The 27,526-nt window shown below is 36.1% G+C and overlaps 1 protein-coding gene across 1 annotated transcript in view; it reads left to right on the forward strand.

Annotated features, from left to right (window-relative positions):
• LOC136041169 (proteasome subunit alpha type-1-like) overlaps window positions 1-25,781 on the forward strand; it is a 34,696-nt gene extending 8,915 nt beyond the window's left edge. The window contains exons 3-7 of the mRNA XM_065725698.1: window positions 3,853-4,043; window positions 8,887-9,046; window positions 17,131-17,340; window positions 18,027-18,155; window positions 25,592-25,781. Coding sequence (XP_065581770.1) covers window positions 3,853-4,043; window positions 8,887-9,046; window positions 17,131-17,340; window positions 18,027-18,155; window positions 25,592-25,687 — 786 coding nt within the window. The 3' untranslated portion in view covers window positions 25,688-25,781. The remainder of the gene's footprint in view (window positions 1-3,852; window positions 4,044-8,886; window positions 9,047-17,130; window positions 17,341-18,026; window positions 18,156-25,591) is intronic.
• The last annotated feature ends 1,745 nt before the right edge of the window (window positions 25,782-27,526 follow it).

The following is a 27,526-nucleotide window of genomic DNA, read 5'->3' on the forward strand; positions in this document are numbered from 1 at the left end:
TTTGTGGAAAACCTTTTGTCAAAAATGCGTTTTTCAGCTCCAAATATTCCATGCTGATGGAATATTTCAGCGGAGCCATTGAACTGTCATGGCCCTCAAGCTTGAAGCATAAAACAGGTGATGTAAAAAGCAAATAACAGCTCTGTCATGTTAGGTTTGGGTTTTTCATCCAATAAAACCTTGTATTTAATATCTTTTAGAAGTCTGAGGAATATGTGAACCTTGTACTTATTTTATTTATTTATTTATTATTACGAATAGTGGTAAGCATCAATGCTTGTCGCAAAAACACAAAGCACAGAATCATAATACTAATCTAAAGTATATTGGCAATGACAAACTAAGCAGCAAAAACTTCTAAATAACACGAAACTACACAACAAAAGCGTCTAAATAAAAAGGCGTATTTACTAATTCACTCTTAAAAATTCAAACATTCTCTGCTTCGACAACCTCCAAAGGCAAACAATTCCATGGTCTGGCAACTCTACTAACGAAAGATAATTGACCAATTTTTTTCAGTGGTTTTGGGGGATATAATTTGTAATCATGCTGACAAGTAGAGTGATAATGGCTAATTTCGAAATACAAATTTGGATCAACATCGTCCACTCCTTTAAGTATACGAAACACATTTATAAGGTCACTACGACATCTACGAAACTTCAACGACGGGAGTTGAAGCCTAGAAAGTCTCTGCGGATAGGAAAGTTGATGAAGGTTTGGGACCAACCTAGTGGCCCTTCTCTGAACCTTTTCTAGCCTATGCTCATCCGTGAGATTTAATGGAAACCAAACTGAAGTATTATACTCAAGAAGAGGGTGGACCATTGATTTATATAGTAGTAAAAAATTACGAAGGATAAACTTACTAAAGCTTCTCTTTATTTATTATTTATTTAAGAATTAACGACGCTTCTTGACTACTAAAGTCCCTGCGTCGGCCCTGCAGTGCATTTCTGCAGCGTGATTCGATCTCTGGGTCCCGTATTACCAAGCTAAGGTCAAATCCACTGCGCCTAGACGACAAACGATAATTTGAATTCTTTACAATTTCTGAAACATGCTTATCAAATTTCAATTGGGTATCAAAGTAAACGCCAAGGTCGCGCACTATTTCTTTAGAAGGGATTCGTATGCCAGACAACTGGTAAGCATGCACAGGTGGGAGGTTACGAGCATAGTGTAGAACAACACACTTAGAAGGATTTATGAACATGGAATTAGATTCACACCAATAAGTTAGAGAGTCAAGATCCACCTGTAAAATTTGCACATCGTTTTGGTCTCGTACGGGTAGATAAAGTTTTACATCATCCGCGAACATCTTGACCGTAGAATGCTGAACAGAGGAAGGCAGATCATTGATAAATAAAAAAAAAAAAAAAATAAAATTGGGCCCAGGCAGCTACCCTGGGGGACTCCGCTTAACACATCAATCGAGGATGACATAGCTTCACCAACAACAACCTGCTGAGTTCTTCCATTTAGATAATCAGCAATAAATGCAATTGTTTTTTTACCCAGTTTATAAGCTGCATATTTTCGAAGAAGGATGGGTATTGAAACTTTGTCAAATGCCTTCGAGAAGTCAATATAAATGCAGTCAAAGGGTATAGCTAAATCGACAAAACATTGAAAATCCAAAATAACCTCAAAAAGCTGAGTATTACAAGACCTGCTTTTTCGAAAACCATGCTGAACAGGATTCCAATGATGATTTTCATTAAAATACGTTTGAACACGTGATACAATCAACTTTTCCATCTCACGGCAAAAAATACACGTAATTGAAATTGGCCGATAGTTTTTAAAATCTGACTTGGAGCCACTTTTGTGAAGTGGCTTTACCAAGGCCTTCTTCCATCCTGAAGGACACAGTCCATGCGCCAAAGATAAGTTAAACATATAAGTAAGTTGTTCTGCAATTTCATGAGCAATTTGTCTTATCATTATTTTCGGGAAACCGTCTATATCCGAGGCTTTAGACATATCCAATTTTGTAAGAAAAGCATAAACTTTAGTCAATGAGAAATCCGAATCATCAAATGGAGCAAGAATGTCCGACAACGCAATCGACTCTACTTAAGATGCAAAATTAGCTTCATTTGAATGAATTGGCTGTGTTTTAACAAAAATTGAAGAAAAAATTCGATTAAAAATAAGAGCCTTCTCAGAATCACTATCAATCTTTTGGTGTGTATGCTGATGTGTGAACGTAGATGTAGATGGTACAAGGTTAGGCTTATTCCTATTTACATATTCCCAAAATATTTTAGGTGATATGGTGCTTGAGTGAATAATATGCGACTCAAGCTCTTCACAATTAGTCCTAAGAAGCCGAGTGACGTTGTTTCTCGCTAGTGAATACGCATGTCATTCACCTGGATCCTCTTGCAACTGAGTATCCAGTAATTATTGTATCCAAAGACTCTATTGTATCCAAAAAAGTTAAATCCAACTGAATAATTATTGGTATATTTGTTTGGCGTTGACTCAGCAAAGGATGAGATGTATGGTTACTAAATTTCAGACTATCTTCTAATCTCATTGTTTTTATTTCGAATCTCTTTATAATCTCTCTCTAGGTTACATCAGTCCTATTTTCAAAATAAGCTTTCCAATTCGTATTTTGAAATCTAACTGGGTTTAGAAGCAAAAAAAAAAATACCTACATTGTGATCAGTTGATTCTCCAAAGTTTAGTTTATTAGTTGGATTATCCCAGGTATCAAGTGTCATCTACACACATAAAATGTTGCAATTAATTTCTGAGATTGATGGTATTCTTTTTTTATCTTTTCAAGGATAATCATGCAGAAAGAATGGTCGTAGAGAGTTTTGAAAGGGTCATTCGATTCTAAATTTTAATTTCTAGTGACCTAATAAAAGCCAAAACCAATGAGAAGGTAACCTACCACCCCTTCAACAGCACATATGTCCTGGGCATCCCTGGTGCTCCATATGGCATTGTATAAAATTTTATGATAACTGTTTTTAACAAAAAAGAGTGTATTTGCTATGAAGAACAGAGTTGGGGCTTATAATTTATGCTCGTTTCAAGTTTTAATTAAGCTCCTTAGTTTCATCTGATTTTTTTTAGTTAATACATTTGGCATTACAAAGAAAATCCTACGATGGAAAGACCTTACCTAAATTTCTACCGAGTGTGCTGAAGGCCTGTTTTGACGAATTTTTAGAACGTAACTCACCAATTGCCAGATTGTAGAGTTTTTCATATTCCTTAAATGTCTTTTTTACTGATGCACATGGATATTTTGAAATGCAGCATTTGATTCCAGAGTTAAGGGTTGGTTAAAAACACTAAAAACAGTATCCAAAAACTCGCCAATGCTGACGTCAGGCTAGTCTGCCAAAATAGTATTTTTCTGCCTATTCGTAAAACATTGCTCACATTTTGTAGAATCTTAGCTAAGAATCAAAGTTTGTGTGCGTGTGATTTGGCAAAACTTCAACGAAAAGTGCCCCTATCTTTTAGAGCATCTTCGAAGATAAAATTGTCCCAATAAATTTAGATAAGAGTTCGGGTTGCTTTATTGTCACCTTTACCCCATAGACCAAGATAGAGCATGTAGTAAGTGTTTTATTGTTTTTGCTTTGTTTTGGATATTTTAGCAAATATCACAAACTCAAGTAAAAGAGTAGCAACAATAGAAACTTTTCCTTTTTTGAACTCTTAGTCACAAAGGTACAAACAAAAAGAAAAAGAGAAGAGAAAATGAAACACCTTTAAAACAGTCTAACTATGAAATGTATTGATTTGCCATCGGCACAAGAATCAGGGTCCCCATAATAACAATTAATCATTAAACAAATAAAAACAATTTTACAGGTTGAATACGCAATAGAAGCTGTTAAACAAGGTTCTGCTACTGTTAGTGTAAAATCCAAAACCCATGCTGTTCTTGTTGCTTTGAAAAGAGCTTCATCCGAGCTATCTGCTCATCAGAAGAAGATTATTCCCATTGATGATCATATTGGTATTTCGATTGCTGGATTGACTGCTGACGCTAGGGTTCTCAGGTACTATTTAGTTTTTATTTTAAAGCAAATACCCTCTTTATTTTCAGTAGGCTCTGCTGGCAAAATGTTCACAATTTGACATGATTCCAAACAATTTGAAATGATTCCTATGTAAATTAAACAGGCTATTGGCATATGGTTCTGTCATATAAATATTTTTTAGCAGACCATAGAACAATAGGTTGTTAAATCAAGGATTTTTCTTGCAGTTGAATTGTTTTACGGAAATGTGTGACGTTACACACTAGATAATAAGATTTACATTGACAGTTTGAAATGATTTCTACGTAAATTTGACAGGTTATTAGCAAATGGTTATGTCAAGTGAATATTTTTGGAAGGGTTCCATATGAAGATAGGTTGTTAAATTAATAAGAATTTAAGATTTAAAACAAGGATTTGTCTTGCAACTGGCATGTTCTAGGAGAATGTTTGATGTTACGTGCTAGAAACAACCTTGAATCATGGAATTTACCTTCAACACTGATTTTGAAAATCAAAGGGATTTTTAAGAGGTTCATATCAGAATTGGACATGGTATGTTGCTAATGAGGTTGACCTAGACAAATTTAAATTATTTCGGTGTAGACTGGCTATTAGAAAATTGATCTGTCAAGTGAATATTTTTTGAAAGGGAACTATATGACAACAGGTTATTACATATTGTATTTGTCTTGCAATTGGCTTGTTTTAAGGAAATGTTTGACGATGCATGCTAGAAAATGAGGTTGACATAAGACAAATTGAAATGATTTCTGCGTAAATTTGACAGGCTATTAGCAAATGGTTCTGTCAAGTGAATACTTTTTGGAAGGGTGCCATAGAACAATAGATTGTTAAGTTGGTAAAAGTTTCATATTTAGATCAAGGATATGTCTTGCAACTGGACTGTTTTAGGGAAATGTTTGATGTTACATGCTAGAAACAACCTTGAATCATGGGATATACCTTGAGAAACCTTCATTGATTTTGAAATCAATGGAATTTTTAACAAGTTCATATTAAAATTGTGCATGGTATGCTCGTAATGTGGTTGACGTAGAAAAATTGAAAGGATTTTTATAGAAATTTGACAGGTTAATAGCAAATAATTCTGATAAGTGAATATTTTTGGAAGGAGACCGTAGGAGAATAGGTTCTTAAATCAAGGATTCGTCTCGCAATTGGCTTGTTTTAAGGTAATGTTTGACGTTGCATTCTAGAAAGTGCGGTCGAAATAGACAATTTGAAATAATTTCAGCGTAAATTTGATTGTTGATTAGCAGATCTTTCTGTGAATTGAAAATTTTTTGGAAAGGTGTCTTAGGACCATGTTTGGGTTTTGTTCGCGAGATCAATTACTTTGCTTACATTCCCATCTTCATTTATTAATTTACATACGCCGTTTTTATTTTCCTGTCCAAATGCTACCATCTTTTTTCACTAAAGTTATAGATGGCACCACAACTGTTTTTTCACTTAGGTTACATTATGTTGACTGGTCTTGAGTTAGGTTCGTTTGAGCTCAGTAAGCGTGATCTAAGCTGAGTAAGCAACCTAAGTGAAATAACAGTTGTGGTGCCTTAAAAGAGGGTAGCACTTAGACAGGAAAATAAAAATGGCGTCATCTATGAGTTTAAGTTAATATGTGACGGTAGGGATTTGACTAAAGTATTTAATCTCGCGAACAAAATAAACAAACATTTTCCTAAGACCCCCTCCCAAAAATATTCACTTCACAGAACCGTTTGCTAATAACCTGTCAAAATTACGCTGAAATCATTTCAAATTGTCTAATGTCAACATCATTTTCTAGCAAGTGACATCAAACATTTCCTTAAAAAGCCTATTGCAAGAAAAATGCTTGATTTAACGACCTATTGTCCTATGGCCCCATTCGAAAAATATTCACTTATCAGAACCATTTACTATTAACCTGTCAAATTTACGTAGAAATCATTTCAATTGGTCTATGTCAACCTCATCACCAGCATACCATGCCCAATTCTAATATAAACTGTTAAAAATCCTGTTAATTTTCAAAATCAGTGAGGGTTTCTCAGGGTAAATCCCTCGATTCGAGGTTTTTCTAGCATGTAACATCAAACATTTCCCTAAAACAGTCTAGTTGCAAAACAAATCTTTGATTTAAATATTAAATTTTTACCAATCTAACAACTGTTGTCCTATGGCACACTCCCAAAAAGCATTCACTTTACTGAACCATTTGCTAATAACCTGTCAAATTTACGTAGAAATCATTTCAATTTGTCTATGTCAATCTTATTAACAGTATACTACGCGAAAATCTAGTATGAACCATATGAACCTGTTAAAAATCCCTTTAATTTTCGAAATCAATGGGGGTTTCTTAGGGTAAATCTCTTGATCTAAGGTTGTTTCTAGCATGTAACCGTTTTCATGCTTCCCAGCCTTTACACTCTAGAAATTGCACCAAAAAAGGACATTTTTGGTGGCATATGGCACTTTATGATAGAGCTATCGAGACGAATTTACAAAGAACACATTGATATGATCATGAGCTTTAAAACCAGCCGTAAAACATCTCTAGGATGTTGGTGCAGACTGATACCTCTGATAGTTCCCCCGCCATTTATGGAACTTTCTAGAGAGATGGGAGGGTGACTATACAAGAGAGAGGATTGTAAAATTCAGGTTTAAAGTTTCAACCATGGAGATTATGATGATAGCCTTTCACGCTTTCTAGCATTTCCACACGATATATGGTACCAAAAATTACCATTTTCATGGCATTTTACGACAGTTTTATCCATTGAATTTACAAAAAGCCCGTAAATAAACAAAATGGCTTTTAAATGAGACCTTAAACAGCTACCTATGATATTGCAGTAGCCTGCTAGTTTTGTTAGTCATCAGCCGATTTGTGAAAAATAAGGGCGTTGGGAGGGGACAACATAGAAGAGGGGAGATTGTAAATCTCAGTTTGGAGTTTTAACCATTGAGAATATAATAATACCCCTTTCGTTCTTCTTGGTTCATCCATTCGGGAAATGGTACCCATAGTGCACCTTTTGGGTTCCATTTGGCAATTTATGATAGCGTCTTCAAGTCGAATTTATAAAAAGCGATTATGTATAAATTTAGCTTTTAACGAGCCCTTAAACAGCTCTCTATGAAGTTCCAGTGCCCCGCAATTGACGAAGGAGAAAAAAGTGCATCAGTGCTATCCGTGCAAAGAAGTGATTTCCCTTATTATTCAACACAGGGGGCTTTTATTTTCCTGCCTACGGTATTCGTTAGTTGCGATTCCAGTAGTGTACTTTTCTTTTCAATCCGACGGTATTTTTGAGGGGCTTCAAGGTGTCTTTTTCAAACTTCTTGTAAATGGGTTTTCAAAATAAAATTGCATTAATAACGTTAATTGGAATAATAGCGACCATTCCTGAATCAGCTTCTAATGAAATTATCATTTCACAGTTCAAAAAAAATTACGTTTATACTTTTGGTTCCCATGGACTGTGGTTCGCTCTTTACTAAGTTGCAACTGTTGCTGCAACCATGAAAGTTCATGTTTGGTGGTACAAAATGACAGAAAACGTTACTTTAGTGTGGCAAGATTTCTTTTTTTTTACTTTAACAGTGCTCTAAACATGGCGATTTCTTTTCAAATGTGCCCTCTCCCAATAGTCTACAACCACTGGCTCGATATGATCACCCCTTGAAAAAAAAGGAAGATCAAAGAGACAGAAAGATCAGAAAGAAAACAGGCGTTTTTATGTTTTTCACGATGGGGGACTGTAATTCTTGTGTACATGGTTTTTGGTTATGGCGATTGCAGTAATGCCTTTTTCATTTCGGTCTGACGCAAGTCTGTTGATGTTTGAATTAAAATCAACTTGTTGGAAGTGATGAAAAAATTGAGAGCCATGGCTAATCGGAATAAAGCCAAAACAAATAGTCTCAGTGAAGGCATAGCTGACATAACCCTTTTTCAGAATTATTTGAAAATCAGGTCATTTACTTGTTGATCCATCCTTGGGCAGAACTAAGGTAGTTCTAAGGTATTTTCAAAATGTTCACAAAAATGTCATAAAAATCGAAATAATAGTTACTATTTTGTATTAGTTATTTACTATCAGTTACCTTTTAATGCCAATTTATTCTCACTGGTCATTTTTCTTTTTCAAAATGCGTTTTTAAACTTTCAATTGCTATGGACCGTGGTTCGTACTTTACTAGGTTACAGCTATCACAGCAATCATGATGGTTAGAACTTATGACACCCTCCCACTGATTTGGGTAAAGAAGGGATAAATTGAAGTATAAACATCTAAATGGGGATGCACTAAGATCTTACGAAACACCAAAATGGTAACCTGATGAGATTGTATCTTCATTTTGCTGGTTTTGGGAAATCCAGCAAAATTTTCGAAAAATAGGCACCGGAAAGTTTTCATTTTTTCTAGTATACAAGTTCACAGAACATGAAAGGTTTTTGGCTTAAATTTTTATTTTTATTTTTTACTCTGTACCAAATTCTTGCTAAATAATTGAGACGACTTCCGTGTTCCTAAAGAATTTTTTTTTTCTTTGAAACATTTCGTTTGGAAACACACACGGTTGTATCAGCAAAAAGTTTTTCATCAAGATAGAAGTCTGTGTTAATGATTAAGTTTTGGTTGACAGGCTCGTACTGTATTTATAGTTCTTAATTTGTCGTACAAAACCAAACTAATTATTTAAAACAGATTTGGACATCCTTTAGCCTGTTGGGGATCGTGTTAATCTTCTAATCCGTAATCATAAGGAGTTTTTACATCTCCAAAAGTTACACTTTTCGAAATATTGTTTTATATTACTTTCAATTTATGTTCTGTTTCAGTCGTTATATGCGAACAGAATGCTTGAATAACAGATACGCCCATGATGCACCATTGCCGGTTGATCGATTAATCTGGATGGTTGGTAATAAAATGCAGGGTTGCACTCAGCGGTATGATAAGCGTCCATTTGGAGTTGGTCTTCTTGTTGCTGGGTATGATGTAAGTTTTTCGTGCTGTTAGTTTACTTCATATTTTCTGTTTCATCATTGTACATTGCACCTGCAGAATCAGCAAACATAAACATAAAATTCCAATTTTAATTCTGATGCCCTGTTTCCATAAGAACCGCTTTTACTAGCTAAGAATATTATAGGAGAAATAAAAACAACAATGACAAACTAAGCTTGTGGAGCCCAACAACTGTTAGCAGTACTTCTTATGGCACTTGGTATTAACCAAGTGACATATAGCAATCCCAAATTCTGTCGGTCTGTCTGTTGGTCTGTCGGTCCCGGTTTTGCTACTTTAGGCACTCCCAGGTAAGCTAGGACGATGAAATTTGGCAGGCGTATCAGGGACCGGACCAGATTAAATTAGAAATAGTCGTTCTCCCGATTTGACCATCTGGGGGGGGGGGAGGAGTGGGAGGCTCGTTAATTCGGAAAAAATAGAAAAAATGAAGTATTTTTAACTTACGAACGGTTGATCAGATCTTAATGAAATTCGATTTTTGGAAGGATATCGTCTCTCGGAGCTGTTGTTTTAAATACAGACCGGATTTGGTGACATTGGGGGGGGGGGGAGTTGGTAGGGGGAAACCTAAAATCTTGGAAAATACTTAGAGCGGAGGGATCGGGATGAAACTTGGAGGTAAAAATAAGCACAAGTCCTAGATACATGATTGACATAACCGGAACGGATCCGCTCTCTTTGGGGTAGTTGGGGGGGGGGGGGGGTTAATTCTGAAAAATTAGAAAAAATGAGGTATTTTTAACTTAGGAACGGGTGATCGGATCTCAATCAAATTTGATATTTAGAAGGATATCGTGTCTCAAAGCTCTTATTTTAAATCCCGACCGGATCTGGTGACATTGGGGGGAGTTTGAGGTGGGGGAACCTAAAATCATGGAAAACGCTTAGATTGGAGGGATCGGGATGAAACTTGGTATGAAAAATAAGCAGAAGTCTTAGATACGTGATTTAAATAATTGGAACGGATCCGCTCTAATGGGGGGGGGGGGGTAATTCTGAAAAATTTGAAAAAATGACGTATTTTTAACTTACGAAGGAGTAATCGGATCTTCATGAAACCTCATATTTAGAAGGACCTCGTAACGCCGATTTCTTATTTTAAATCTCAACCGGATCCAGCGTCATTGGGGGGGGGGGGAAGGCAGTTGGGGGGGGGGACCGGAAATCTTAGAAAATACTTAAAGCGGAGAGATCAGGATGAAACTGGATGGGAAGAATAAAAACCTGTCTAAGATACGTGATTGACATAACCGGACCGGATCTGCTCTCTTTGGTGGAGTTGGGGGGGGGGGGTAATTTTGAAAATTGAGGTATTTGTAACTTACGACTAGGTGACCAGATCTTAATGAAATTTGATATTTAGAAGGATCTTGTAAGTTAAAACTCTAATTTCAAATTCCGACCAGATCCTTTGACATTGGGGGGAGTTGGAGGGGAAACCGTAATTCTTGGAAAACGTAAAAATTGGGGTATTTTTATCTTACGAATAGGTGATCGGATCTTAATGAAATTTGATATTTAGAAGGAATTCATGTCTCAGAGCTCATATTTCAAATCCCGACCAGATCTTTTGACATTGGGGGGAGTTGGAGGGGGAAATCTTGGCAAACACTTGGAGTGGAGGAATCGGGATGAAGCTAGGTGGATAGAATAAGTAAATGTCCTTGATACGTGATAGACGTAACCGTACTGGATTCGATCTCTTCAGGGGGTTGGGGGAGGGGTTCAGTGATTTGGTGAGTTTGGTGCTTCTGGACGTGCTAGGACGATGAAAATTGGTAGGCGTGTCAGGGAGCTGCACAAATTGACTTGCTAAAGTCGTTTTCCCAGATTCGACCATCTGGGGGGTTAAAGGGAGAGGAAAAATTAGAAAAATTTAGGTATTTATAACTTACGAGTGGGTGATCGGATCTTAATGAATTTTGATATTTAGAAGGACATCGTGACTCAAAGCTCTTATTTTAAATCCTGACCGGCATTAAGCCTCTGATTTTCCTTTTAAATCAATCTATTGATTCTTAGAATTTTGTTAGAGCTCATACCATATGAGCTCTTGGCTCTTAGCTCTTCTTGCCTCGTCACAAGTGCCATATGAGCTCTTAACTCTTGTTTATAAGATTTAGATACTTTTATTGAAATACTTTTTTATAAACAACTAATTGCAGTACCAAGATACCTCAGGTCAACACAGCTGGGTGCACTCCCTCCCCCCATCTATTCAAAGCTTTACGCCTTACCCCTTCCCATGAATTTCTAATTTTGTTGCGAACTTTCATTATGAGTTCTGCCCACTCTATTCGGGACAAACTTTTTTCGTTTGTCCGGAAAATCTGTCATCCTTTATCCTTAAAATGTGGCCTAGCCGTCTTAATCTCTCTTTCATTATAGCCGTAGATAGTGGGCTCCATCCACATTTTGTTTTATAGCTTACTTTTTTATATGCGGTTAATCAACCGAATATGAAAGACTATCCTTTGACAATTCCTCTTCGAAACATTTAACAAATCTTCCTCAAGCTTTGAATCGCCCATGTTTCTGAACCATACTTGGCCACTGCCATTACCATGCCCTCCATTATTCTAATCTTAATTTTCAGGCTAATCTTCCTATTCCATGTCTTGGCTACTCTACTTTTTCATCGTCCCTGCATCCATAATCTTTGCTAACAATGCTACCCTGGTAAGTGAAGCTATCGACTTCATTGATTTTACGACCATGCACAACCGTGCATGGAGACTAAGTGGCTTAGTCTCCTTAACATATATTTTCAGACTCATTCTTGTATCTAAAATTCTCAAAACCTAAAAAAATTCATTCATTTGGCTAGCATGTTTATCTTGGACACCCAAGTCTCAAATTATGTGCATAGTCTAAGTCTAGCAAAGTTTTACTTTCCTGTTTGATACCATGTTCTCTCAGAGTCTTTTCGATATTTTTTCAAGACAAACTCCAGACAAAATACATCAAAATGATCCATATAAATAACTACGTAACTCCTAATACTACGCCAAACCAAATACTAATCTCACTTCCTACCTTAACTGCAACGATATTATTCTCGTACAAAGCACTTATCACTTTAGTATGCTTATCTGGTATACCATACTAGGGGAGGACCTTCACTAAAACTCATCCATCGGCTGAATCAAACATTTGCTATTTATGTATAAAACTGAGAACTAAAGGGATCTGATGACTCAGACACTTCTCAATTATTAATTTAAGCGTGAGAATTTGGTTGGTGCATCCTCACCCCTTCCTAAGATCAGCTTTTCTTCTCTTAAAGTCTTATCTACAGTATCCCAGTCTAATAAGTAGCATTATGCAGGAAAATTTGCTTCTTATGCAAATCAAGCTAATGCCTCTGTCGTTGTGACACTCACTCTTATCACTTTTCTTAAAAAGGGGTTTAATTGAGGTTTTCCAAAAATCGCTAGGTACTTTACCTTATTCAAAATCCTATTCGCAATTGTGATTAATTTATTTCTGATTTTGTAACATCATATTTCAAAAATTCCCAAACACGCGTTAGCAGCACTTAAGGTCGTTTTGTTTTTAAATCCTTTTAGAACTTTCTCTAACCCCTCCTCGCAAAAAAAAAATCTTCCTTTAATATCAAATAGTTGAAAAGATTTTCTTTTTTTCTTTCATCTTTTCCTAGGATTTTAACACCGTTTAACAAATTCTCAAAATATTCTGCCCACCTTTCTTTAAAACTTTCCTTATCATAAATTGAATGCCTCGTTCCTAGTTTTTTTACTAACTGCTTTTGGGATTAAAATAGAAATATTTTCTTTGCGCTGTTTATTGCTATTATTCTTTATTCGCCAAAACTAGTTAGTAACCGGTATTTGGCCAATATTCTACAGCTAGAATCAAAAGACTGCCAAGTTCAAATAAACGATACCTAAATTAGCTTCTCCAACTATTTTGTTACACTGAGTAATTGGTACCTGTGTGGCACCTTAGTCTAAGTACAGAGAATGCTTTCTTGGTCTGCCATTGTAAAAAGTGCTTTTTTTTTTTTTTTTTTTTTTTTTTTTTTTTTTTTTTTTTACTCAGATTTTTTCCTACCTGCCAACTGAAATCTATTAGTCACAGTATTATTAATATATAGATGTATTCTTTTTTATTGCTGAAATGATTTGCACCAGCCATAATTGCCGAAATTGCACTTCCTGTCAATATTAAATAAAAAAAAAACAAGTTTTTTGAAATGAAAGTAAGGAGCGACATTAAAACTTAAAACGAACAGAAATTACTCCGTATATGAAAGGGGCTTTTCCTCCTCGACACCCCGCTCCTTACGCTAAAGTTTTTTATTGTTTTAAAAAGTAGAGTTGCGAGAAAGAAAGTCCTGCGCCCTTTTCATTGAATTTCTCTTCCCCCATGAAATATTCCTCCAAGGAAAGATCCTCCCATATAACCCCCTCCCCTGAACCCCACACCCAAACCAAAAAAATATCTTTGATAACGTCGGTACACTTCCCAGTAACTATTACTGTATGTAAACATTGGTCAAAGTTTGTAACTTGCAGCCCCTCCCCCAGAGACTGTGGGGGGTAAGTCATCCCCAAAGACATAGTTATTATGGTTTTCGACTATGCGGAACAAAATGGCTATCTCAAAATTTTGATCCGTTGACTTTGGGAAAAAATGAGCGTGGGAGGGGGCCTAGGTGCCCTCCAATTTTTTTGGTCACTTAAAAAGGGCACTAGAACTTTTTATTTCCGTTAGAATGAGCCCTCTCGCAACACTCTAGGATCACTTGGTCGATACGATGACCCCTGGGAAAAAAAAAACAAAAAAAAAAAAAACAACAAATAAACACGCACCCGTGATTTGTCTTCTGGCAAAAAATACGAAATTCCACATTTTGTAGATTGGACCTTGAAATTTTTTCTATAGGGTTCTCTGATACGCTGAATGCGATGGTGCGATTTTCGTTAAGATCCTATGACTTTTAGGGGGTGTTGCCCCCTATTTTCCAAAATAAAGCAAATTTTCTCAGGCTCGTAACTTTTGATGACAAAAACTAAATTTGATGAAACGTATATATTTAAAATCAGCATAAAAATCTGATTCTTTTGATATATCTTTTAGCCTCGAAATTCCGTTTTTTATAGTTTCGTTTACTATTGAGCCGGGTCGCTCCTTACTACAGTTCGTTACCACGAACTGTTTGATTCCCATATTCGGTTAAGTTTCACTCTAATTGTTATGGGAATATTCCAACCCGCTTGGAAGTGCGTCAAGGTGGTGCTCTTTCACCGTATCTTTTCAGTATTTGTATCCGCAGTGTGTTATGCAAAATTATGCCCTTTCTTTTTTGTAATTTTTTAAATGTCTCTTGTATTGCATATGCGGATGATATACTTCTAGATCTAGCCGTTCTAGATCTAGCCTCTCGAATTCCGTATCATCTATTTCAAAACATTTCAAAACTGTTGGTCTGTCATTGAATATTGATAAGTGTGAGTACCTAGTCTTTAATGCAAAGTCTATGCCCATTTGAAATCCGCGTTCTAACTTCTCCATCCATTGTGTCTCTGATTTGCGGCGGTCAAGCATTCATATTTATTGGAATCTACTAGCTTCTAGGATCAATATTGTACGGCCTATTAAAAAAACTTAAAGCGGGTTATGGTAAAATAGTAGCTAATCATGGTCATTATTATCGAAAAGCGCTTGCATTGCTATACACTAGTTTTTGCGACCATTCAATACTTTTCCTATCTGGTATTTCACCTATCCTGAAAAAAAGACAAGATCTGGCTGAATTGTGTATATTATATTTCCGCTATTGTAAGTTTCTGTTTCATTTACCTGGTGTTATAGGAAAAAGAAAATAATTCGGTATTTCGGGGCTTCTGACATTATTACTCCTTTGCGGAAGTTAGGCTCAAAATTGGAAAAGGATTATATTTTTTCTGTGGGCCCCTTCCACCTCTTAGTTCGTTTATTTTCCCTTTAGTTTTCACCTGTTTTCGCTTTATATTTGTGTTATCTCTTAGCAGTTCTTTCGTTAGTTGAGTTATGGTTGTGGTATATATGTTTTATCGCTCGTATAGTTGTGTTATTTTCAAATTATACTCCATAATAGAGAGGCTCCGAACACCCAGCATTGTATATTAAGCTCTGAATTTGACGTTTTTTCTAACGTGACCAGATTCGTCCTGCGCCCTGCGCCCTTTTCATTGAATTTTTCTTCCCCCATGACATATTTCTCCAAGGAAAGATCCTCCCACATAGCCCCCTCCCCTCAACCCTACCCCCAAAACCAAAAAAATCCCCCTGAAAACGTCTGTACACTTCCCAATAACCATTATTGTATGTAAACACTGGTCGAAGTTTGTAACTTGCAGCCCCTCCCCCAGGGACTGTGGGGGAGTAAGTCATCCCCAAAGACATAGTTATTATGGTTTTCGACTATGCTGAACAAAATGGCTATCTCAAAATTTTGATCCGTTGACTTTGGGAAAAAAAATGAGCGTGGGAGGGGGTCTAGATGCCCTCCAATTTTTTTTTGTCACTTAAAAAGGGCACTAGAACTTTTCATTTCCGTTAGAATTGGCCCTCTTGCGACATTCTAGGACCACTTGGTCGATACGATAACCCATGGGAAAAAAAACAACAAAAAAACAAATAAACACGCATCCATGATTTGTCTTCTGGCGAAAAATACAAAATTCCACATTTTTGTAGATAGGAGCTTGAAACTTCTACAGTAGGGTTATCTGATACTCTGAATCTCATGGTGTCATTTTCGGTAAGATCCTACGACTTTTAGGGGGTGTTTCCCCCTATTTTCCTAAATAAGGCAAATTTTCTAAGGCAAATTCGTAACTTTTGATGGGTAAGACTAAACTTGATGAAACTTATATATTTAAACTCAGCATTAAAATGCGATTTTTTTTATGTAGCTATTGATATCAAAATTCAATTTTTTAGAGTTTTGGTTACTATTGAGCCGGATCGCTCCTTACTACAGTTCGTTACCACGAACTGTTTGATATGCACAAACACATTTCAAATGAAGTGTCAAATTTGATAATAACAAGTTTTATTAATAAAATAGATACTTTATAAATTTAAGGCAAAAAAATGTGTATTTTTTTGCTAAAAAGACAAACGCAGATAAACGAAAACACAGTCTTATGTCGCTAAAGCAGAAAGAAACGATAGCATTCAAAGCATTCAAATAAGAAAATAACAATATTTAAACATAAAAAATGAATGAATTGAGGATCGAAAGAGAAAGAATCAAGAAGAAGAGGGAAATGGGTTAAAAGCAAAATACAAACCCACAGAAGGGAAATTTGTCAATCACTTAAATTTAAGGATAGTAAAAATAACATGAAAAGGAAATAAAGTTATCAATGGGATAGAATCTTGATGCAGTAAATGAAGGCTTAAACTGGAGGAAATGAAGGGGACTAAATCAATTATTTATAAGTTCAAAAACATGCGGTCGAACTCTTTTGTTATATTCCTGTGTGCATATTTTGAGGAATAAATTGGGACTTCGAAGGAAACTAGTTGATGATGTTATGGGTTTAACAGGTTATGGGAGTAACAGGTTATGGGTTCCCGGTAAAATATTTTAAACTTTGCCATTAATTAATGCAATCTTGGGGAAGCCCAAACAAAGATTGGCCCTCTTCTCTTCTAAAGGTATTAGCTCAGCCTTTTTCTAAAGGTAAAAATAGCTCTCTTGTTGATTCTGATTAGAATTGATTCTATTTTATCTGAGAGTATATTGGACCTCAGAGGATGCTACATAGGCCAGGCCTAGCTTGACCGTGCTAAAACACTTATTTAAGCAGTAAAATTAGGAAATAATGTAGCCTTATGGACTTGAAACATCCTGCTGTTGTCATTTAGTTTTGAATTATTCCCAAAAGCTGAGTCAATGTGTTTTCCTAGAATTTTTTCTATTAAGTTTCTTTTTTAGAATTGTCTTTCTACATTAATAATTTACTGAATTTTTTCGTTATTAGTAATGATATCAGTTCTGGGTCACTAAAATTTTCATTTGCGTTTTATTTCAGGGTCAAGGCCCACATGTTTATAATGTTTGCCCGTCAGCTACGTATTTTGACTGCAAAGCTATGGCAATTGGAGCCAGGTCACAGTCGGCAAAGACTTACCTTGAAAAGCATTTGGATGAATTTCTTGATTGTGGAGTAGAAGATCTGGTGCGTCACGCCCTCAGAGCCTTGAGAGACACTCTTCCAAATGAAGTAGAACTGACTACTAAGGTTTGTGCTTCCTTTGACGTTTAAGCTAGGTTTTCCAACTGCGCGTCATGAAACCACGGGGTTTTCACGCAGTAATCTCAAGTGTGTGCAGAAAAGCTCTTTATTTTGTCATACTTTAGGGAATAGACTTCCTGAACGTTCATTCTGCTTCAAGCCAGTACAGCCACTTTTGAATTCAGCTACCCAAAATTTCATGTTGAGAAATGACGGTGCGTCCATCACAACGTCAAACTTATCATTGAGTAGCGTAAATCCATTACTTTTCAAAAGCTAAACTTAATGATAGATCCTTAGCTGATTATTTTTATTTTTCCAAAAGTTCGCATATCGATTCATTTAAATTATTGTCAAACATTAAATTTATATCTTAAATGGCTGAATTTCCGGTGAGTACCTGTCAAAAATTGCATACTACGTTCCATATGTTTTATTGACAAGAACTGACATCTTCACTTTAAGTTGAGAAACTTTACCGACCATCCTCATAAAACATAAAACTTAAAATTTTGAAGTACAATTTAGAAGCTGGAGGATTTTCTTTTTTTGTCTGTGCGACCGTATTTTTTCATTTAATGACCAGATGCTTTTGTACAATAGTACATCAGTGTTGCTCTTTAAAACCAAGCTTAGAGTGTGGCTTTAGAGTGGTTGTTTGATTTCAGAGAAGTTATGTCTTTTTCTTGTAGAACGTATCTATTGGTCTCGTGGGAAAAGGAATGAGTTTTACAATTTATGATGATGAGGCAGTTACGCCATACTTGGCTTCTATTGAAGGTGAAGAAAGAAGAGGTGGGAGACCACTTGCTCCAGAAGTGGTAAGCATATTTATTTTTTGGCTCTCTTGTCTAAAATATGCTGGAAAATCATTTATACGCCTCTTACGGTAGATTGCTCTTCTTCTCTTCTCTATGTGCCTTTTTGTTCTCAGATTAATAATATACTTTCCTTTACTCTTCCATTATCTAGATGCATCACTTTGGTGTTAAACTATTTTGTATCCCATTTTTGTTGGTAATGAGATTTTTAAAGACTTGAACTGTCGCCTTGATACGAAACCTTGAAAATGTCTTTCTTTATTTTTTTGTGAAATGCTGTTTTTGACATTCTTTTTATCAGAAATGCCACTCTCAGTAGCTCGTTTCATTTTTAAGATCGATTTTTCTGACTCGGATGAATTTGGTTGAAAATTGTCTTTAATATCTCTTGGCCCATTTCCCCCCCCCCAGTTTTTTTCTTTAAAAAAGCATGTCGCTCGCTGTCTTCAGGCATGGATTTTTCCTAAGTTCGAGAGGCCAGAATGCGTGTTAATAATGTAACACTAAATACTTGTTCTGTATTTGCTCAAGAGTATGTTTAATGAGTAAAACTATTATGTTCACTTACCTACTATGTTTTGTAAGTTGACAGACCTATGGGTAAAGGTGCCCTAGGGAAAACCAGGAGCAAATATTAACATGTCTCTCTAGAATGTAAAATGTATACATACAGAACAATACATTGGAACATTCATAAATTAAGATGTTTTTTTTTTTTCAAAGTCCAGTCAGGAAAAAAATGTTCACAGATTTGCCCAAATTCCATGCCGTTTGTTAAAATTTATTTGTGAAAAAAAAAGACTTTAAATATTCTAGAGAACTCTAAAATTAAAGATACACTTCCACAAAAGCAAGCTCTTGTGCAGTCAAAAGCTGCAAAGCAGACGAAAGACAGATCCATAGAAGCATTGTACCCTTTTGGATTGTACGGATTTATAAACAATTACTCGCGAAAAGCAAGATCCTCTCTCTGGGATTAGATCCAAATGACTATCACTGTCAGAAAATTTGACGAATTTTGGCCTTAAAGCTATTGTCGTATTCTCCCGAGGCTACAATGAAAACCAAGTTAAATTTAAAACATAAATAAACAAATGTATGAGTGAGGTTTTATATTAATAAGGGTTCATGTAATTATTTTAAAAAAGATGGAATTTAAGATATTGAAATTCAAACCATTTGTCAAAAAACCAAAAAATAGGGACAATCTTGGAGGCAGGATTGTCGACCGGTTTGTCTGAAGTTTTGATTTAGCGGTTGATTTTCCATGGAATTAATTTAAGATAAAGAAATATTGATTAAAACATTTGTTTGTCTGTTGTGACAAAATAGTTTTTTTCTGGAACTTTGACTTGTATTTTGGTTACTTGTTATCCTTAAGCAACAACTAAGAAATCTTATGAAAAAAAAATTGAGTATTTCAATCTAAGGTGGGTTAATGTAAATATATATATATATATATATATATATATATATATATATATATATATATATATATATATATATATATATATATATATATATATATATATATATATATATATATATATATATATATATATATATCTATATATATATATATATATATATAAATAAGTTGTTTGTGTGTTATGTCTGTCTGTCTGCATATGACGTCTGAATTATTTCATCATATACCAATTCAAAAACGAATGTATTCAAGCAAAAAAAAACTAAAAAAACTAAAAAAAGGTAAAAACGACAAAATAAAACTAAAAAGAAAAAAAAACTAAAAACTAATAAAAAACTAAAAAAGCTAAAAAACTAAAAAAGAAAAAAAAAATAAAAAAAGGAAAAAACTGAAAAATAAAGGAGAAAAACAGAACTAAAAAAAAGTAAAAATAAAAATGAAAAAAAAAACTAAAAAAACTAAATAAAGGTAAAAACCAAAAAAAAAACTAAAAAGAAAAAAGGGGAGAAACACAAATATTTATTTCATCATATACCAATCTAAAAACGAATGTATATACAGACCGGGACACCGGGACACAAATGACGACCGGGACACAGGGAATATAAATGACGACCGGGACACAGGGACACAACTACAACGGGGACGCCGGGGGGTTGAGGGGGGATATATATATGACGACGGGGACACAGGGAATGTTCGATTAGCAAAACTAACTAAAAAAAAACTAAAAAAAACTAAAAACTAAAAAAGAAAAAAAGACTAAAAAAAGGAAAAAAAAATGAAAAATAAAGGAGAAAAAGAAAACTAAAAACCGGGACACAGGGAATATAAATGACGACCGGGACACTCAAAGAGAAATTACAGACTGGGACACTGGGACACAAATAACGACCAGGACATATAAATGACGACCGGGACACTCAAAGATAAATTACAGACCGGGACACAAATAACGACCGGGACACAGGGAATATAAATGACGACAGGACGCTCAATGAGAAATTACAGACTGGGACACTGGGACACAAATGACGACCGGGATACTGGGAGTATAAATGACGACCGGGACACAGGGACACAACTACAACGGGGACGCCGGGGGCACAGGGGGATATATAAATGACGACGGGGACACAGGGAATGTTCGATTAGCAATTACCATCAACAAAGCTCAAGGGCAATCATTAGAATAATTTTGTAATAGATCTGAATACGGATTGTTTTTCCCATGGACAACCGGGACACAACTGACGACCGGGACACAGGGAATATAAATGACGACAGGGACACTCAAAGAGAAATTACAGACTGGGACACTGGGACACAAATGACGACCGGGACACATGGAATATAAATGATGACCGGGACACAGGGACACAACTACAACGGGGACGCTGGGTGGCACAGGGGGGATATATATAAATGACGACCGGGACACAGGAAATGTTCGATTAGCAATCACCATCAGCAAAGCTCAAGGGCAATCATTAGAATAATGAGAGAAATTACAGACGGGACACCGGGACACAAATGACACCGGGACACAGGGAATATAAATGACTACCGGGACACTCAAAGAGAAATTACAGACTGGGACACCGGGACACAAATGACGACCAGGACACAGGGAATATAAATGACGACCGGGACACAACTACAACGGGGACGCCGGGGGCACAGGGGGATATATAAATGACGATGGGGACACAGGGAATGTTTGATTAGCAATCACCACCAACAAAGCTCAAGGGCAATCATTAGAATAATGAGGTATAGATCTGAATTCGGATTGTTTTTCCCATGGACAATTATATGTTGCATGTGCACTTCCAGGTAAGCTAGGACGATGAAATTTGGCAGGCTTATCAGGAACCGGACCAGATTAAATTAAAAATAGTCGTTTTCCCGATTTGACCATCTGGGGGGGGGGAGTGGGAGGCTGGTTAATTCGGAAAAATAGAAAAATTGAAGTATTTTTAACTTACGAACGGTTGATCAGATCTTAATGAAATTTGATGTTTGGAAGGATATCGTGTCTCAGAGCTGTTATTTTCAATCCTGACCGGATCTGGTGACATTGGAGGGGGGGGAGTTGGGAGAAGGAAACCTAAAATCTTGGAAAACACTTAAAGTGGAGGGATTGGGATGAAACTTGGTGGGAAAAATAAGAACAAGTCTTAGATACATGATTGACATAACCGGAACGAATCCGCTCTCTTTGGGGTAGTTGGGGGGGGGGGGGCTAATTCTGAAAAATTAGAAAAAATGGGGTATTCTTAACTTACGAACGGGTGATCGGATCTCAATGAAATTGGATATTTAGAAGGATATCGTGTCTCAGAGCTCTTATTTTAAATTCCGACCCGATCTGGGACATTAGGTGGAGTTTGGGGTGGGGGAACCTAAAATTATGGAAAACACTTGGAGGGATCGGGATGAAACTTGGTGGGAAAAATAAGCAGAACTCTTAGATACGTGATTTACATAATTGGAACGGATCTGCTTTATTGGGGGGGGGGGGGGTTAATTCTGAAAAATTAGAAAAAATGACGTATTTTTAACTTACGAAGGAGTGATCAGATCTTCATGAAACTTCATATTTAGAAGGACCTCGTAACTCAGATCTCTTATTTTAAATCTCAACCGGATCCAGTGTCATTGGGGGGGGGGTGTAGTTGGGTGGGGACCGGAAATATTAGAAAATACTTAAAGCAGAGAGATCAGGATGAAACTGGATGGGAAGAATAAAAACCTGTCTAAGATACATGACTGACATAACCGGACCGGATCTGCTCTCTTTGGTGGAGTTGGGGGGGGGGGGGTAATTTTGAAAATTGAGTGTTTATATCATAAGAAACGGTGACCAGGTCTTAATGAAATTTGATATTTAGAAGGATCTTGTGCTTTAAAGCTCTAATTTTAATTTGCGACCAGATCCTGTGACATTGGGGGGAGTTGGAGGGGGAAACCGGAATTCTTGGAAAACGTGAAAATTGGGGTATTTTTATGTGATCGGATCTTAATAAAATTTGATATTTAGAAGGAATTCCTGTCTCAGAGCTCTTATTTCAAATCCCGAACAGATCTTTTGACATTGGGGGGAGATGGAGGGGGAAATCTTGGAAAGCACTTGGAGTGGAGGAATCGGGATGAGGCTTGGTGGATAGAAAAAGCAAATGTCCTTGACGCGTGATTGACGTAACCGTACTGGATTCGCTCTCTTTGGGGGAGTTGGGGGAGGGGTTCAGGGATTTGGGGAGTTTGGTGCTTCTGGACGTGCTAGGACTATGAAAATTGGTAGGCGTGTCAGGGAGCTGCACAAATTGACTTGATAAAGTCGTTTTTCCAGATTCGACCATCTGGGGGGTTAAAGGGAGAGGAAAAATTAGAAAAAATTAGGTATTTATAACTTACGAGTGGGTGATCGGATCTTAATGAATTTTGATATTTAGAAGGACATCGTGACTCAGAGCTCTTATTTTAAATCCTGACCGGCATTAAGCCTCTGATTTTCCTTTTAAATCAATCTATTGATTCTTGGAATTTTGTTAGAGCTCATACCATATGAACTCTTGGCTCTTAGCTCTTCTTGCCTCGTCACAAGTGCCATATGAGCTCTTAGCTCTTGTTTAAAAGTTGAAAGGAATTGAAGGTAACCAGCTCCCCCCCCCCCCGCTACAACATCTATAATGTCCCCAAATACATCCAATCAAAATTTTGATATAGTCTTTTTATTCAGCATAGTTGAAAGTTCCAGTAATTGTTTCTTTGAAGATGACAATCCCCCCCACTGCCCTCAAGGGAAGGGTTGTAAGTTATTCCCCGGGTGCATATAAGGTTTTTATTGGATGGTCGTATAAACTCTGACGAGGCTCAATGAATTGGAAATTTGAGTTCTAAGTCCCTTTGGAGAGTCAAAAGTCCCCCCCTCATAACATCCACTTTTCCCCAGACGCATCCGATTGAAATTGTGCGATATCCATTTTGTTCGCAATAGCTCAAAGAGCATATAAGAATTTCGTTAAGGTGGACACAACCCCCCAGAGCCCAGGGGCGAGGGTTGTAAGTTATGCCCCAGGGCATATAAGGTTTCTATGGAACGGGTTCCTATAAACTTCAGATTGGATGGGTTTCATTTGATTGGAAGATGGAAGCTCTAGTGCCCTGTTTAAGAGTCAAAAGTGAATAAAGGGCAATCAGCTCCTCCCCCGCAATCAGATCCCTCAATTTCGTTGGGAATGTAAGCCACAGTCCTCAGGGCTTGGGTTGTAAGTTAGACAATTCGTTCATTGTTGACACATAGTATACATTATTGAGCAAGGTATGCATGTTTGAACTATATTTTATAAAGAAAAATGAATGGCATTCAGTTGAGCCTTTGAGAGCATGTTGAGGGGAGCCCTTAACTAAATCTAAACACGTAATGTGTGCACGGATTGTCAAAAGGGCTTAACTCAGGAATGAATGGGTATATTCATTTTGAACTTTCAGGAAATGATAAGGGAGATGGATCAAACAGCCAATATTTGCATGCTACCATACAACTACCACTACTTCTGCTACCACTACTATTACTACCACACTACTCCATTTACAATATTGAGAGGAAATTCTCACATCCCATTACTATTTTGCTGCTTCAGATATACCAGAATCCTTTATTTCTTCTAATTTTTCTATGGTTCAACTAAACTGTCTCTTCTCTGCTCTTCTATGAATGATATTCAGTTTATAAGTGAAGTTGCCCGGCCTAACATTTTTGTTTTTTGTGAAGTGTTCCTAAGCCAACAGAAGTCTACTCTGGTTGATCTTCCAAATTATTTTTCAGAATCCCTTCATCGTAAAAAGGAGAAAAAGAAGGGACTAGTATTTTATGTAAGTGATTCTCTAAACTCGTTTCGAAATGATAACCTGATCTTGATCTTCCGCTAAAAAAGACGCAGTTGACGTTTCTTCCGATGATGGCTACTTTCGCATCATATTCGTCTATTACTATTCCGACGCGTGTGAGGCAAACGTCTCATAAGGTAATTGACAATATTTTTTGTTCGAGTTTCCCGACTTCTGATTCTGTTTTAGCTCGATTCTTGGCCCTCTCTTATTTATTATTCACATTAACAACTTACAGTTTATTCCCCCCCCCCCAGATTGTTGCTGCAATTTGTGCCCTCAGACTTCATTGTCCGTCGAACTCTGACGAAATTTTACAGGGCTTTGTAGATGACAGTCATTGGATGTGCTGATGGTGATTTTGAGGTACTGTTTAATCGACAGAAAAGACGATGGAGCATGTTTACTCGTGGATGGATGCTAACAAGATGACTATAAATGTTAAGAAATCCCACGTATTGCTATTTTCACTAGTGGGAAAGCTCCAGCCTTCTCTCACTGGCCTGAAAACGACTAAAGACATGATTCAGAGACCAGAAAATGGATTTTTAAAGTACCTGGGTGTGTGCATTGATGAAGACAGTATGGGCCTAAAAATTTCTAGAAAGTCTGGGAATATTAAAAAAAAACTTAAACACTTTTTTCCTGTCAAGATCCTTCATATTCTTTTTCTTTTTTTTCTTTTTTGCTGATGCAGTCCCATATCCGATACTGCTATCTTGTCTGGACGGCGACATTTAAATCCCATACAAATATGATGAACAAAATAAAAAAAAAATCATTAAACCTAATCATTTAAAATAAATCTAAAAAAATTCTGGGAAAGTGCCGTTATGTAATAGTAAGTAATTTAAAATGATATCGAAAAAACGTAAAAGAAGATGGATAATTATTTTTTTATTTTAGTATTAATTTAGAGCGATATCAGATCTTGTTTTCTCCCGTTGAGATTGAGATTTAAGTTTTTGTTTAGTACTTTTAAGTGAATTGTTTGTTCAATGATTTTTCTCTTGGTATTAGTTATATTACTTTTCGAACTGACGATGTGAAGATCAATGGTTTGACGTTAATTTGTTTTACTTTTGTCAATAGTGCATGGTGTAATTTTTTTCAGATTGGAGCAGAACAACCACAAGTTCGGGCACCTCCACTGGACCCCACTGTTGATGTGGCAATGGCAGTAGAACAACATGACACTACAAAACAGTGATATTCCATATGCAAAAGTGTTCATTTCTTTTCTATACCAGCTCCATTGGTTTGATTAAAATCATCAAACAAAAATAATAAGAAGCATTTTTTTACATGTATGTCAATCTTGTTTTTATTATAAGGAGAAAATAGGTATTCTTTGGACCTTTAACCAGAAATTACTAAGCCTAAGATTATTTTAAGCGAAAAGAAAGGGGAGGGTTTAAATATTTTTAGATACAAAAACATGCAAAGCTGAGGGACCTTTTGACTAAGCTCTAAGGACAGACAAAGATGGCATGATAGTAAACGGAATAATTTTGATTTTGTCAAGAGAGGTCTGTGTCCATGGAGTTTTTTTTTATGGTCTCATCTTATAGAGAAAAGGGTTCGGGGGTTGAATCAATAATAATAATTTATTTATGCCCTTTATACATACATGGATGTACACAGAAGAGTATAAGAAATAAATGAAAAAAAAAACTATAAAATTACACTTCTAACGGAAAAGATGACAATAAGTAGCTCATAATACTTATAATACTCATAATAACTCGTAAATGTATAATACATAGCCTATGATAGCTCATTAGTGCATAACACTAAAAACACTCATTAAACATAACACATAAACGCTCATAATACCTAACGCATAAATAGCTATTTTATTAAAGCTATGGCAACAAAACTATTTTTCCATTAAACAAGACAATTAAGGGAAAAATTTATTCTATTTTCTCTAGATCGTCTAAGAGATCGATCGTATTGCTGATCCATTCTAACAGTAACATCAAATATTCTGCATTTTCGTATAATATACCTATTTTTGAACCATAGTTGAATTCCAAGAAAATATTTACAAAACAGGAAGAAGTACAGGCGGATACACATTTTATGACTTTTACTTAAAAACTTAAAAAATGGAACAGTGAAAAATACATGAGGTGCAAACATTGAATTATAAATTATAGCAAGTGTTTGTTTATCAAAACCACCTTTCACCCTGACTAGCAGGCCATAAGTTTTCCCAATACAGACAATAACGCCAACTCCCACGTAGCTTTAATTGACGGAACAAAAGGCAACCTAAGGTAATTAATGGAATCTTTATTAAAAATATGCAGTGATCCCACCCTAATTGAATGATGCTGGAAATCACTATTGTTATTTGCCACTAGGAATTCTGTTTTAGTAGGTTCAATCTCTAATCCAATCTCTCGTAGATTGAGTTTGATATATTAATTGCATTCTGCAATCAGTATCGAATTCTGATTTTTAGAATCTTTTTGTGGGCAGATAATGATCAGAGGACGACCTGTAGTCCCTATAACAGCCAGTATGTCCCAAGCCCCCTTCGCTGTCTCACATGGTGTCAAATCAAAGTTTTTAGATCGTCACTTAACACGTCTGCCAATCTTGCTTATGTTAACGAGAAAGGAGACAAAGTCCTTTGGACTTTTAAAATCGACAGACAAAAATAATAATAAACAGTCTTCACTTATTTGTCAGTCTTGTTTTTATGATAAAGAGAAAAGAGGAATTCTTTGGACTTTTAACCAGAAATTTGTTAAGCCGATGAGTATTTTAAGAAAAAAACTAAGGGTTGGGGTTTAAATATTTTTACATAAAAATATTCGAAAATGAGGGAAATGACCAGTTAACCTAGCTATACCATAAATACAACACAAAATATAAGGGGAAAAAAATATATATTGAAACACTATAGTTAAAAAAAAAAGATAATACATTTTCACTCCTGCTGAATCAAGTTGTAAAAATTGATTTTCTGGGGTCTATACTTGCTTTCTTTGCTTTTTCACTGTGGTTCTGCATGACCCTTCATATGCTTGCATAAGGA

This window comes from Artemia franciscana, chromosome 2 (assembly GCF_032884065.1).
Source record: "Artemia franciscana chromosome 2, ASM3288406v1, whole genome shotgun sequence".
Lineage (NCBI taxonomy): Eukaryota > Metazoa > Arthropoda > Branchiopoda > Anostraca > Artemiidae > Artemia > Artemia franciscana.